This window comes from Ceratosolen solmsi, unplaced genomic scaffold (assembly GCF_000503995.2).
Source record: "Ceratosolen solmsi marchali unplaced genomic scaffold, CerSol_1.0 scaffold28, whole genome shotgun sequence".
Lineage (NCBI taxonomy): Eukaryota > Metazoa > Arthropoda > Insecta > Hymenoptera > Agaonidae > Ceratosolen > Ceratosolen solmsi.
The window spans coordinates 2,926,092-2,941,701 of record NW_011948429.1 but is presented as its reverse complement, the minus strand read 5'-3'; the positions used below and the strand labels follow the sequence as shown (position 1 = coordinate 2,941,701).

At 36.0% G+C, this 15,610-nt stretch overlaps 1 protein-coding gene across 1 annotated transcript; it reads left to right on the top strand.

Moving 5' to 3' along the window:
- Nucleotides 1-9,216: 9,216 nt before the first annotated feature.
- On the top strand, nucleotides 9,217-14,887 carry LOC105363868 (angiotensin-converting enzyme). Its single transcript, XM_011501669.1, has 12 exons — nucleotides 9,217-9,450; nucleotides 9,842-10,000; nucleotides 10,094-10,175; nucleotides 10,279-10,419; nucleotides 11,670-11,855; nucleotides 11,933-12,027; nucleotides 12,353-12,507; nucleotides 12,735-12,859; nucleotides 12,990-13,236; nucleotides 13,399-13,488; nucleotides 13,592-13,699; nucleotides 13,998-14,887. The coding sequence occupies exons 1-12, from the start codon at nucleotides 9,229-9,231 to the stop codon at nucleotides 14,695-14,697; spliced, it is 2,310 nt and encodes a 769-aa protein (XP_011499971.1). The 5' UTR covers nucleotides 9,217-9,228; the 3' UTR covers nucleotides 14,698-14,887.
- Nucleotides 14,888-15,610: the final 723 nt, after the last annotated feature.

Here is a 15,610-nt window from a genome sequence, read left to right as displayed (position 1 = left end):
TAATTGATTATGTTGTAAAATGTACTCGTTATTATTTGTCGGGTATTTTGTCTTTATAAAAGTTGCAAAGTTGGACGATGAAAAAATTTTCTCTTAAAATAAGGATTTAAAATGAATTTTAAATTTAATAATCTAACGCGCAATTACGTAATAAGAAATTCTTGTTATACCAAGCAGATGAATAAACAAATGAATTATTTGTCGATTATTTTTATAAATATTTTATTCGAATGCCGTAACGTGATTGACAGCTTAGAGTAATAATGAATTACCAAGAATTATAATAGCAAGAGTTTCTAATATGAAGTTCAGGTAAAAAAAATATTTTTTTTTTTTTTTTTTTTCCCAAAAAAATCAAACTTTTACACGTATTACGGAATGTTGTTATTTCCATTCGCATAAATACTACACTTTACATGATGCTATTTATAAATTATTTTTATCATTATGTTTTTTAATATAACTTCAACTTATAATAAATGAAATGTGTGTGTTTTTGTGTGTGTGTGTTTTTGTGTGTGTGTGTTTTTGTGTGCGTGAGCGTGTGTGTGTGTGTGTGTGTGTGCGTGAGCGTGTGAGCGTGTGTTTGTGTTTGTGTGAGCGTGTGAGCGTGTGTTTGTGTTTGTGTGTGTGTGTGTTTGTGTGGGTAATGAAATGAAAACTTCAATATTGACACTTACTTAATATTTCATATTAATATTTGGGTTTTATACAAATTTTTTACATTTTTTATTTAATCATTTGAATTATATTGTATAACTGTTTGTTAGAAATGTTTCTGTGTATGCATATTTGAAAGTCATTCGTAAACATATTGAATCTAATAGCTTAAGCATTAAATCATTACTTAATGATAATGCATTTAATGGTTATATAATATAATAAAACGTTGAGTCAAAGGAATACTTCGATTCGGTAAAATTTCCTGGTTTCCTTCATCACGATTGCACTTGGTATTTTCATCTTTCCTCTGCGCTTTAATATGTTTTAATAATTTCAATATTATCCCATAAAATTGATGTAAAATCTCGTCTTTGATTAAAAGATTAATTTCAGCATAGTATGAGAAAATGAAAACTATGCCTCGAATACTTTGAAAATAAATTAAAACAAAACAAACATACAAACAAAAAACAAAAAAAAAAAAAAGAAACCATCTATCATGTAAATATGATTGATAAATGTAGTCGTCAATTTATAAAATAATATATTTCAGCGTTACTCAAGAACAATATGAATTTAAGTAATTACAGCTACTTATTGGAATGCACAGTCGTACTTAAAGTTAGTATTGTTTCTCCGATAGATTCGAGCCAACCTTGTTCTCGTTATTTCTTATAATACGGCGGCTAATTATTCGATTATTAATAAGAAATATGTCAGCTTCAAAACGCTCGCGGATGTCCATTGACAATCGCTTAGTAATTCATTCGTGGGGGAAAATAAGATTCCAAAATTGGATAATCAATATGGGTTTTGAATATATGTGTTCGTTCTAGTTAGTACCTATTACAAGTGCAATAATATTATTTGCAAAGGGAAAACGAATAAACTTTTTTTTTTTTTTTTTTTTTTTTTTTTCTAAAGCCCCCATCCGAGCTCCATGTAAATGAGTTACGTAGCGAGTTGTTTAGCAAATAAAGAATAACTTGACATTTGAATTTAATTCGACCTCATCTATAATAATTAATTGTCGGCATTTAATCTTAAAAATCTTAATCACCAGGTATTATCTTTACAATCCAAGCTTCTAAGCGGCATTTGAATTTCAGTTTGACAACCCTTAATATGGAAAAATATTGCATTACTCGGTGCTTCTGAAATTAAGACGCAACTTAAGCTGACATAACCTTACAAAGCAGTAGTGTGCAATCATACGATAAGCAACGTATCAGACATTCTACATTCTTTTTCTGCTTTAAAAGAAAAACGCTCTTTTGTGAAATATTTATTTTTTTCATGTCACTCATTATAGATAGGAGCGGAGAGTAAAAATATTTAATGATATCTGGTTTCTTCTTTAACTTTTCTCTCTCTCTCTCTCTCTCTCTCTCTCTCTCTCTCTCTCTCTCTCTCTCTCTCCGTTTATTTATTTTATTCAATTGTTCAATTATTTAATTCTTACGCTTTATTCCTCTTTATTTCACATGATCCAGTGCTTTTAGATTGATACGGGAATTGCAATTTTCACAACTGTATAGTGCACTTGATATTATAGGCTAAAATAATTTATGAAATCCTTTATGATTGCACTTAATATATATTTTTTACTGGAATGACAATTTAATGGTAATGGTAGGCTAATATGGCGGTAGCGCGAGTCAGTAATGTCGTTTGAAAGAAGAAAATACACAATTTGAAAAAATATACTCGTATACTATACGAGGCTGAAAAATAATGCATCATTAACATACTTATGCAGCGACTATTTTTCTTATTACGACTTTGAAATAGTGAATTTAGGTAATGCATGATTAAGCAACGAAGTGAAAATTCAATGGCAATTTTCGCGAATAATAATTAACATAATTATTTTAATAATACACTGGGTATAAGAATTTCAAACGTAGGCATTGCCAAATTTCAAGCCAATCATTGCCTATTATCGCTTAACCATAGTCATTTCAGCCATAATTATCGGTTAGAAAATGTACTGTTGTTGAAGTTCAAGTCCATTGCCTCGACGATGCTCTCTCGGTTGGTAAGATATCGAGAATATAACGAAAATGGCTTACATGTCCCTTGATAATAACAGTCACGGATATTTCGTACAATCGATTAGTAAACAGATAAAGGGATGGAAATTTTTATATGCAAGGTAAACGTTTGTAGCCTTCGGCATTTACATCACACATAAAAATTCAAAGCACGGCAACATATCAAAAAATGAAACTACAAAAGAATCAATAACGTCAAAAAGATAAAAATTCAACATCGAAATTACCTTGGATATTACTTGTCATCTTCATTGTTTCCTATCTCTTACAAATTTCACTTATAAAATCACTATTTTTCTTATTATTATTATTTTTTTTTTCTTCCTTTTTTTCGTTTTTATTATTGTTATTATTGTTATTATTGTTATTATTGTTGTTGTTGTTATTATTATTATTATTGTTGTTATTGTTATTGTTATTGTTATTATTATTGTTGTTATTGTTGTTGTTATTGTTGTTGTTGTTGTTATTGTTGTTGTTGTTGTTATTGTTGTTGTTGTTGTTATTGTTGTTGTTGTTGTTATTGTTGTTGTTGTTGTTATTGTTGTTGTTGTTGTTATTGTTGTTGTTGTTGTTATTGTTGTTGTTGTTGTTATTGTTGTTGTTGTTGTTATTGTTGTTGTTGTTGTTATTGTTGTTGTTGTTGTTATTGTTGTTGTTGTTGTTATTGTTGTTGTTGTTGTTATTGTTGTTGTTGTTGTTATTGTTGTTGTTGTTGTTATTGTTGTTGTTGTTGTTATTGTTGTTGTTGTTGTTATTGTTGTTGTTGTTGTTATTGTTGTTGTTGTTGTTATTGTTGTTGTTGTTGTTATTGTTGTTGTTGTTGTTATTGTTGTTGTTGTTGTTATTGTTGTTGTTGTTGTTATTGTTGTTGTTGTTGTTATTGTTGTTGTTGTTGTTATTGTTGTTGTTGTTGTTATTGTTGTTGTTGTTGTTATTGTTGTTGTTGTTGTTATTGTTGTTGTTGTTGTTATTGTTGTTGTTGTTATTATTATTATTATTTTCTTTTCCTTTCAATTTTGCTCAGCTTGGCACATCCTTACAATTCCAAAAACTGAAGTAAATGCTTGTAGTTGGTCATTCTTCCCGCCTCTTCATTCACGACAGTTCGTAATGTTTTGCATTTAAGAGTGAGATTTTCCTAAGTGTAAGAAAAAAAAAGTAATTGCGAAGATGATAATGCAAGTAGTCGCCGCTGTGCTATCACTAAAGATTGATAAGGAATTGTGGCGCTCGGCATTATGAAATTCACATCGAGTAAAGTCGGTGCTCGATCATAATGAATTGAAGCAAGTTCAATTCGATATATGAGTAATCCTTAAAAATAAATTTCCAGTATTGCGGATTAAGCGTGTAATCGTCAAGGCAAATTCGACTGATAAGTTCTACAAACTTTACCTAATCCAGTGTAAATTCTAAGGCAAATTGTTTGCGAGTACTTTTCCTTTAATTTCACTGTGACACCGTGCCACTTTCTCAAGTTTGCATAGGTTTGCGTGCGCGTGTACGTGTGCGTGCGTGCGCGTGCGTGCGCGTGTGTGTGTTTGTTTGTTTGTTTGTTTGTTCGTGTGTTTGTGGGTGTATATTTAATAGTACACGATTGATGCAATAGGACAAAAGCTTTCCACAGGCATATCCAAGTTTATTATTATTATTTATTATTATTTATTTATTATTATTTATTATTATTATTTAATATTATTTATTATTATTTATTTATTATTATTTATTTATTATTATTTATTTATTATTATTATTATTGTTATTAAAAGTAATTTATGTAAAATTTCTAAAATTTCTAATATGGTATTATCAAACGGTACGGAGTGGGATTCCAGACCCTCAAACAATAAATATTGGCAACTTTTTATATTATAAATATCCTTGCAGGGGATTTACGCATTATAATCTGCTGAAAATATTTGTATTAGCTTTAAATTTTCCATGCTTCGTGTTATTCGACCTTAAAGCATTTAAAAAATTTTTAAGGAAAATAGTGCCTCGATATGAATAACACGTGATAAACTTGGTTGCTTTAAAGTAATTCTGTTCCAATAAAAATATATATTAATATCACAATCATAATTATTGCGCTTGCACAATAATAGTATGCGATTTTATAAATAATCTAAGCTCGTCAAGTTTACGAAGGAACGCTATAATTATTATCCAGCTCGTCATACTTTTCGATGAAGACATTAATTTTTCATCGGGAGTTTAGTGCACTCGGGCATTTTTTCTTTAATCATAGTTTAATAAGTTCATGCGAGAAAATAATAATTTTCCGATGAAATAAGTAGTTAACGATGATATTGTCCGCTGACATATTTGTATCGCCGATGAATTAATTTTATCGATATTTTAAGAAGACGTTGGAATATCAATCACATGTTTCCGATGAAAAAATTCATTCGAAACCTTGAAAACCGGTTTATTATTCATGACGAAGTAGTTGAAGTTAAATAACAATTTCAGCTTTTTTATGCAATTGAAATGTCAATGCGTTCAAACGCAAACTGGTAATTAATAAAAGCAAAATTAAATACTTTCTGTATAATTAGTAAAAACATTGTCACTAAAAATACTATTTATTAGCATATGCAATAGACAGTTAAAAAATCTGCAATCGATGCATTTGCGCTCAAAATCTAATTACGCAATTGATTTTAACAAATTATTTTATCTATTATACCTTTTAACCAATTGAATAACCAATAGATAATAATGGGATTTGGAAGAAAAAACCATGTCGCTGTAATATTTTTTTTTATCTCTTAGGATTATTAGTATGCGTTATTTTTTTAATGTCAAACAAAATTTGATTGCATCAAGCCATTAAATCCTAATAAAAACAATATTGTTAAGAGCAAAGTTACAAAAAAATTGCATGCAAATTAAGAATGCTTTTTTTTTCTTCTTCTCCGTCTAGAGATTCATTAGATCCCGTCGTCGTACAATAGTTATGCCTAGCTTAGATATGTCGACTATTGTGTCTTTAAAGAGATACGAACCGTAGCGTTAAAGTCATACGATGATGACGTCACAGTACTTTGCTCGAATCAATCATAGAGCGTTGCGAGGCTGCAATGTGACTTCATTATTAAAATAAATGTCTCTGATTTCACCTGCTTTCTTTATGAAATTCAGTTACTATTCAATAATCATGTATGGATTATTTGTCTAATGGATAAATACATTTAAGGTGGTAAAGATAAAATCTATAAATAATATATATGAAATATTCTCATTATCTATTAATGCCTATTAGATCAATGTAATTAGTGATTCAATTAGCTGATGTTATGAGAAACTGATGTTACGAGAAACTATTCTCAAATCGATTAATTTAAAAAAAAATCCTTTTATTATTCTTCAATTACTGCTAATCATGGACGTTAGATACTTAGTATATTTATCGACTCACTTCATTCTGCATTCCCATATAATCAATGTACTCCATTCAAAATTTATTGAAATGAATAATAGCCTACCGGGATATGCCTTAGTCGCAAAAACAAATAAATATTTGAATATTTCAGGTCCGTAAATAATAACGAACGTTACTCTCACATAATAGGATTTAGATCGCGCGATTATTTACGTAAATGCATTTTGTCATACGTGCCTTTCCTTTTGAAATTCTCAAGCTACGCACTAACTCCGACCATATATCTTAATATTATTTCTTAATAAATAAATAAAAACTCTAGTGTTGGAATGTTTAATGAAAAGCTCAGTATTTACGTATGAGCAGCTCATCGCGAATTGTCTTTTTCTCTGCTCGATTGAGGAAAAAATTTGATGGATTTTAGTTTGACGAAAAAATAGGACAAGAATCTTTAATAACGCAAGTGTAGGAAGATAATAATAAATTGTATGCTCGAACAATTTTCATACGATGAAAATAGGTGTTTGTTAAGAATTTTTTTTACTTTTATGAATAAAAAAGCTCGTGCTATTTTACAGTCACGTTATATCCTATTGCAGATGTAAAACTTTTTAAATACAATGTCGCATGCTTATGGAAATTGGAAACTGATTTGCTCGCCAAAAAGATAAACCGATAGAAATTAATATTCTGTATTAATTTCGCGACGAGCACATGCAAGATATCGTTTCAATTATCACTATGCGAAAACGCAAATAAGCTAAGTATGTTATTTAATGTCACGGTGTGTATTGTATTTCAATTTCTATCATCAATATCATTTTTCTACTCCTTTGCCTATGCTTGCACTTACAATTATTATAAAAATATTTAAGATAAAATATTCATTAGTACCTTAAGTACCTTGTAACCGTAAGATTTATTACGTAAGAGATTATGCTGAATCACGGTATATTAAGTTCAATCATTCATATGATTCATATTATCCGATAACCGATACATTCTAAATGATTCAATAAATATTGCATAAATTACTTAATTAATATTATAATTCACTTATCCCGTGTATTATGTGAGCTGAAGAAAAATAAAAATAAAAAAATTAAAAAAAAAAAATAATAAAAAAAAAACAATAAAAAACAATACAAAAAAAAAAAAATGTATCAATTTCTGATAAGGTTTATTAATAATATAAATAACGTTTATTAGCTTTTCTTCTTATAAGTAATTTTCATCCTGGCAAGCCTCGGCCAAATATAGCCGCAAATTTCTCCTCTTAGCGAATTGAAAGTAAAAGTAAAATATATTTCACATTGATATCGCAAAATCTGGATCAATTGGACGTCTGGATCATTTCGAACGACGCGGGAGGTGCAAAATTTAAAACATCATGAATTTCTCACGACAATGAGTGTCCACGTTTTTCGCTCCCTTTTGTTCTTGCTTTGTTTTCTTAGGCGTCGCGGCTTATGAATCGTCTCGAATCAAACGCCATAATGAACCTCAATTGGATTGAATTTGACGGTCATTATTGATTGCCGTAGGGTCATTATAGACAGACCGAGATATATGGGATCCTATTTCTTCGTGAGCGCAATCGAAGAGAAGATAATGCGAATGCCTCGAAGAGTAAATGCAGGCAAAAGTTAATTATTGGTAATTGTTGGCAAATGCTTGGAGGACGATCGAGCAATTATCGAATGCAATTATGCAGCAAGTCCGTGAATTAATATGAAATTTTTGACGTTGCATTTTTCGTCTCCCGAGGAAACTCCGATTATCGAGTAATCGCGGATCCTCGTTTGTATAGTCGTTTTTTTTCTCCTTTTTTTTTCCTTTTTTTTTTTTTTTCTTCTTTTTCTTTTTTTTTTTTTTTTTTAACAATCAGTTTCGTCGCATTAACAATAAAGTCCGTATATCGTGTATACTCCATATTAAAATAAATTTGTTTTTCTAATTACCGTAATGCCATATTTAACCAGCTCGCCGTGGCTGGATAAATATCGTTTGTTTACGACTGTTAAGCCCAAGTTATTTTTAAAACGAATATTCCAAAGCCAAATTTAAATATATTTCTAGTTATTAATGCTGAAGATTGACTAATACATAATTCAATTTTTTTTTTTTTTTTTTTTTTTTTTTTTTTTAAAAAAAAAAAAAAAAAAAAATTAATTTTTTTTTTTTTTTTTTTTTTTTTTTTTTTAAGACATAAGAAGCTGCGTGTATCTACCGAGGCTATCATTATGGTTAATTATTATAATTATAATAACCCTTGCACGCGCGACTATTCTCCATCGTGTTATGTACGATTGCATTAAGCTATCATATTGAAATATATTTGATAATAAACAATGTGATAACGTGCATGGCAATGTTTATCGCGCAAATGGCAAATAGAGTGATAATACCACACTTATTGCGGCTTCTTTACGTAAGATTAATGTCTACATACTCTGCTTAACAACCATCGATCCATGGGCGCGCGTCTGCATTTATTCTCATCCAGTTAAGATGAGAATATCGCTAGAAATGTAATATAAATAAGCCAATGTAAATATAACGCGACGCTGGTCGATAAATATTGACATAATTAGCTGAAACCTTCATTTTATAATAGCGAGTGGTAGTGGTTGTTTGCCATATCAACATATCCAAATATCTCGAGATATACATTGAGCCACGATACCCCACCCGAATCAATCAAGCGCCCATTTCGCGCGCACCCACGCGCGCGCGCCTTTCCAAATTTTCTATATAGTTTCCCCGCCACACTCGCCGCCCGCTCGTAATTTATAGAGTACTTTGAAAATTGAGAAGAAAAATAAATGATGCCCTCGTTACGAAATCTTTTCAATTGAATGAACGCTTTTCATCGAGCCGCGCCACGACCATCCCCTTCCTTTTCTACGATCGTCCGCGATAATGAAAAGGCGAATGGAGCACTAAGGTCCACTCTTAACCCAAAGGTTAATAATCTTTTCTCCCAAGAAGTATCCCATTTAAATTTGGTAAATTTTGTGCCTGCCCCCCCTCCCCCTCCCCCAACCCCCACCCGAGATTTATATATCCGTCGCTAACGAAAGGGCCGACGTCCTTTCTTTGCGCAGGTCAAAGGTGCGAGGAATGCTTCCGAAGTGGTCGTGCGCTATCCTTGGCGGCCTTCTCTTGGTTTGCTCGCTCAAGATCTGCGACGCTGACGAGGAACTTGGCGACAGTTCCGAGCGCAGCCTCGACAGGAGCATCGAGCTCAGCGAGCTCGAGTACGAGGACGCCTGCATCCCGGTAGCCGAGGCCCATTGGAGCTTAACCAAGGATCCCAAGGACACGCAGCTCCTTCAAGCCTGGGTTTGTAGTCTCGCGGCTAGAATGCTGCTAGTGCTTTCACACCTCCAATCCCATGCATTTTTATCCGTTGTTTTATATTGGTCTTTTGATCGGCCATCGAGTCTTTAATGGATTGTTTGTTTAATGGATTTTGGGTTCGGTCGGCCGAATCTTGTAATGCTAATTGAACGGATTCACATCCCAATAAACGAATAAATGATCGAGGCGAGCGTACGTCATTGCACACGGCTTGTCTGGCACTTTTGCGAAGACTCGACTAGCGTATTTGAGTTTTCGTGTTACTTGGCCGGCATGAGGATTCGCTGTAGTCGAAGCCGTTGAGCAATTTTAAGCTTTAATAGATTGAAATTAATCGAGGAGTAATAATAAGGAAGGATGTGTTGAACGACAGAAAGATGCTGCGATCAAGTTTGCGGAGCTAAAGAACGGGGAAAAGCAGCATATGACGAGAAAATTCAAAGCTACTCCCGAGGAATCACCACTCAACTACAAGTTCTCCATTATCAAGTATCCGGGCGATGCGCTATTGAACGAGGCCGATTACAGCAAGGTAATGCCACACTTTATTCATTAACCTAACGATGAAATAGCGATTGAAATCTTACTGACTTGATGAACTTTATGGGGACGCGTTATTGTGCAGCTTATCGCTTTTATCGGCGATCATCGAGTATTGCTCGCGAATACCAGACTACCCGAAGGCGGCAAAAATCTGAGTCGAGAAGGTGAGTGAGCCCCTTTGACACAACGTCCGTCCTTCTTTCCCTCTCGCTTTTCCTCATCAATTGCTTAACATAGCTTAACCGAGCCTGTTATTATTACGCGCAGGAGTGGAATTTCTATTGTCGCATAACGCCAAAGAGGAAAAGAAGTTGGGAGTATGGACGAGTTGGCATCAGCACTTCTCCCCGGAAGCGGACGATTTCCTCAAGGTGCTTCATCTCGCTCAGAAGGCAGCTTTGGCAAACGGTTCGCACCATTATATTACTACGACTAAGCGTGATTTATAAACGTGGCATCGGAGCGCGGATAAAAGAGATGAAAGAGCTTTCGTGAAAGAACTTTCACGCGCTGCGCCTCAAATATAAATGTGGTGGTAGTGGTGGTAGTGGTGGTGGTGGTGGGGGGGCGAGAGGGCCGCGGAGGAGACGCGGAGGAGAAGCACGGATGAAGTACGTGGTGCAGCGGTCACGTGCTCGCCGGGCCGGCTTTTTAACCCGGGCGGGCCTCAGCCTAGTTTACGAGGTGCTTGGCTTTATGGCTGTTTACGGAGCCCCGCCACGAGCTCCGCGTCCCATAACTGTCATCATCGAGGGCCGTTAACCACGCCGTCGCGCACCACTACCGTCCAACGCCTGTCTTCGCCGCCTCTGTATATTTACGAGCGCCGCCACCGCCACCGCCACCACCACCGCCGCGCACTTGTCGAGTCAATTTTACAACCGTTACATATCTTTATGATTAATAAAACGAGACCGGTCGGTAGTGGTGGGAGGGGTGGTGGTGGTGGGGGGGGGGTGCGATAATCTTTACGTTACATTAAATGCTCCGGTAAAATCAACGGGGGGAAAAAAAATACTTCTCAAGTATCGTTTATCTGATGTCATATTTCGAGCAAATTGGATCAGAGGAACAGAGCAATTTGGCTACCTTCGCAGCTTATTTATCGTTCGATTCGCAATGCCCTGGCAAATTTAGCTTACCTTAACTCGACAAATTTACGCCGAGCAGCTTAAAGTCTTTGGTGACCAAGCAATAGACGAACCACCCAAGCACGTTTTACCAACGGCATACGTCATAATTCATAATTCACGTCTTTTAATCTTCCGCGTTTACAATATTGCGGATTTTACAGTATAAAGCAATATTTGCCTCCTTCTTTATTGCATTAACAATCGAGCGTTCTATTTTTGTGCGCAACGAGCCATAATAATGTCTTTTTCGTCTCAAAATTCGCGAATTACCGTCATTATTACATCTGTAATGAATCTAGTATCGCTCATACTTGTTTCAATATTCTTCCTCTTATTATTATTATTATTATTATTATTATTATTATTATTATTATCGTTGTTGTTGTTGTTGTTGTTATCGTTGTTTTTGTTGTTGTTTTAGTTTTATCGACCAAGGTCGACTATACGGCATAATAATTGACTTGGACGCCGATCTTACGCAATATTGCTTGTTCAATTTAATCATCGTTGTTTTATTTTACTTAGAAAAGCCGAACGTGAAAAACTATTGGGAAATGCTGACTGGTGAGCCCAATGCGTACGAATCGTACAAGTACCAGTTGGACAGGTTGACCGATCTACGTTTGAAGCTTATGAACTTCGCGGGTAAACGTCTGTCAAAGAAATATGACGTCAAGACGGGAAATGGCAGTGTGCCGGCGCATTTACTCGGTAAGACTTCTTTCTCATAATGGAATATTTATGATGACGAATTTTTTAATCGTGCGCGCTGATTTTGTGTTTCGAAGGTTCCTTATCCGGCTACGAGTGGACGCATTTGGCACTGGACGTTGTTCCCCATCCCGATATTATGTTCATGATAAGAAAGAATTTTTGGGAGAAGGTAAAGAGGGTGACTTGAGAAATTGAAATAATTTGTTTTGGCAGTTGAATACTGTAAAATCGCGTATAAACGAATGCCACAGATTGGCGAATTTGCACGAGAGTCGTTGGAGAGTTTTAAGAAGCTTATCGCTTTTTTTGTTTTTCCTTCATGCATGTGTTATTGGTATAATTAATAATAAATCGTAGCTCTCTGATGATTTTTCATGATGAAATATTTAAAGTACTTTAATATCGGTTCGTTTCCGGCAATTTTCGTTTTTTATTTATATAAGCGATAATCACGAGTGGACAATAATGTTAATATTAATTCGTCGTCCTTGTAGAAATTGTTCGGCAAATCTTTATACAAGTCTGCTGCTGCGTTGGGTAAGAGATTCTTAGGTTATTCTCCGAAATCAGATTTTTGGAGCAGAAGCAACTTCAAAGCCGAGTGTACCACATTGCAATTGTTTAATTTTTGCAAATTAGGAAGTATGAGGTAATAATCCATTATACCAAATCCATTCTTTATCACCGCCGCCGCCATCTCTTTCTCTCTCCCCCCTTCTTTATCTATCTATCTATCTATCTATCTATCTCTCTCTCTCTCTCTCTCTCTCTCTCTCTATATATATATATATATATATATATATATATATATCTTCATATTATGCATGCGCCTATAGATGCGCCTAATGATATATTGGCAAATTGCTTTATTCGTAGTATATCTACTTGTAATGAGCCATCGCTGTCAAATTATCTGACTGCTCACAAAAACGTTGCCAAAATACTAATGCACCAAATGTCTTCCATAGTTCCCATTCTAAACGACGCTAATCGATATTCAGGTAACTACATTTTCTAACATTTACGATTATTATAATAATAACAATAAGCAAACGGAATTATAACTTATTTTTACTCTACTTAACACGCTACCTCTACTTCAACATATAACAATTTCTTTATTTTCATCAGTTCTCGATGAGGCGATCGCGGAATTATTTTCTATCCTAGCTGCGAGTCCAGCTTGGTTACAATACATAGGTTTAATTGACAAATCCATCGGATCCGAAGAAGCTAAAATCACATCCTTGACTATTACGGCTCTGGATGTTCTTCCGCGTTTGGCTTATTACATTTCCGTCGATAAATGGAGACTGGATGCCATCGAGAGAAACGAATCAAATTCAAAGCAGTTGGTTTCCGACTGGTGGAAAACTAGGTATATTACATTTGCCCAGCTAAGCTATAATCGCTACATATTTAATTTAATAGGGGATTTATGCGGCACAATGAATGATTCGTTGCCGTTATTTTTGTTATAATGCTAAGAAATGTACGAGGTTATGTAAAAGTCAGTTACATCGCTCATTTTTTTCCACAGACTGCAAAATGAATTTATAAATACCAGTAGCAGTGAATTGCCAACATTCTTAAACGATGACCATATTATTAGCAATAAACCTTACCTCTCGTAAGTACTACAGTACTTTTCATAAAATCCATTTTCATGTGCAAATGTGCAATTGCTTACGCGATTTAAATTAATTAATTAATATTTTACACGATTTAAACAGAAAAGTATTGGGAATCATGCTCGCCTTTCAAATGTATGATTACGTCATGAAATCAACCGACATAAGAAACGAGCCTTTTGACAAAAGTTCCTTGAATAGTAATCTTGTGTAAGTAATAAATCTTTCGTTTCGGCATCGAGACATTTATCGTTTATTTGTTTATTGTTGATGTTTTCTGTTGCTGTTGCATTTGTTATTGTTTTTATTTTTATTTTTATTTTTATTTAACTTAACACCGAATGCACGCACGCACGCACGCACACACACACACACACACACACACACACACACACACACGAATGAATAGTCGACTAATTTTGACATAATCCTATAGCTATGTTTATTCATAGTACAACGATAAATAATATTATATGTGCAACTTATAAAAGTCGATATATTATTGCAGACGCATAGTCCAGAATAATTCGGAAAACTGGAAGGCCTTGATTAGCAAATACATGAATATCGAGGCGATTTCAGTGCAGCCGATGATCGAGTACTTCGGCGAGCTCGAGTACTACTTCGAGAGCTATGAGGCACCGGAGCAAGTCTACGACTTCAGTGCCAAGGAAATCGAGCTCGAGCTGATCGAAAAAAAGCATCGGAAAATAGCCAATACGCCGACGACTACGACAACGACGACTACGACGACGACGACGACGACGACGACGACGACTACGACGACGACGACGAGGACGACGACGTCGACGATGACGACGTCGGGATCTACGACGACAACTGCGAGGCCGACAACGACGTCAACGAGGACCACGTCTTCATCAATGGGCAAGACACCAACGGCATCCCTTGGCAAGCTCCCTCCGAAGTCTAAGGTCTCCAACAGCATCCCGAAGGACTCACTGATCCTCGGCAAGTCAGGTGGGACGCACTCGAGCTCGGAAGACTCCGCGTCCGAGGACGGGGACATCGAGGCGACGCTCGAAGTCGACGAGGACGACGAGGCCGAGACGAAACCAAAGATCAACACGAACAAAGCCGTGTGGGCGGTGGCGGCGGTCCTCGTTGCCACCGTCGCAATCTGCGTAATCGCTATCTTCGGGAGGCGACGCTGCGCCCGTACGCCAAAGAATCGCCGATACGTGTAAATGAGAGACGGACCTCTTCCCAGGATGTCCCCTCTCGAGCTCTCGACATCTGGCTCCCCGAAGAAAGAGCCCGAGCATTAAAATGCGATTGGGAAAGCGAGCGTCGCCGTAATTGCCCGTTTTCTCACATTCCATTCAGCGATCGCCGAATGTCCTGTTCGCTTGCAAGGAAAGCGACGCGATAACACTCGCCCGCGTCCCGGTAGGCTTGGCGCTTTCGAATTGTGATGTGATGCGAATTGTCACAACCGAGGAGGGACTTAATCGTGACATCGCCGAGAGAACTACCGTGTCCCTCTTGGCTTGGCCGTCTGCTTGACGATTACGAACGGGAATTAATTAATTGCTAATGTTTCGAATCGCTGGATGCGAGCTGATGATGACGTAACGACCGGCTGGACTCGTCGTGCCGTTAAGGTTGCGCACGAAGGCAGTCGATGCCGGTCAATGGCCCCGCGCGCCCAAACTTATTGTGAAATTCGTCGTTAGAGAGCTTTTCTCCAAAAAGGAGCTGCTACAGCCTAGCAAGGATGTTGAGTGAAATTGCCATTACGGGAGAGATAGTTGAATGTTCGTTTGTTCGTTCGGGTGCGCAAGAGATGACGTTCATACATTAATATCAGGGAAACAACTTGTGCCAAATAAAAAAAAAAAAAAAACGAAAGAAACGAGACAAAAAAGAAAATACGGAAAAGGAAAAAAAAACACAAAACCATAGCGATTTTTGTATGCAATTTTTATACGATGCAAGGCACAAATACAGGATAATTCAACCCGTCAAAACTAACTAATTGGTCGATATACCACAAAGTCACCGATGGTCTGTCCGCCGCTATTCTATAGCTCTATTAGTCCGCCCCCCCCCCCCCCCCCCCCCCCCCCCCCCCCCCCCCCACACCCCCCCCCCCAACTT

Coding starts and splice junctions, on each gene's coding strand:
- LOC105363868 (XM_011501669.1), top strand. CDS start 9,229: ATGCTTCCGAAGTGGTCGTGCGCTATCCTTGGCGGCCTTCTCTTGGTT. Junction 9,451..9,841: donor CGCAGCTCCTTCAAGCCTGG/GTTTGTAGTCTC, acceptor GTTGAACGACAG/AAAGATGCTGCGATCAAGTT. Junction 12,028..12,352: donor GAAAGAATTTTTGGGAGAAG/GTAAAGAGGGTG, acceptor TCGTCCTTGTAG/AAATTGTTCGGCAAATCTTT.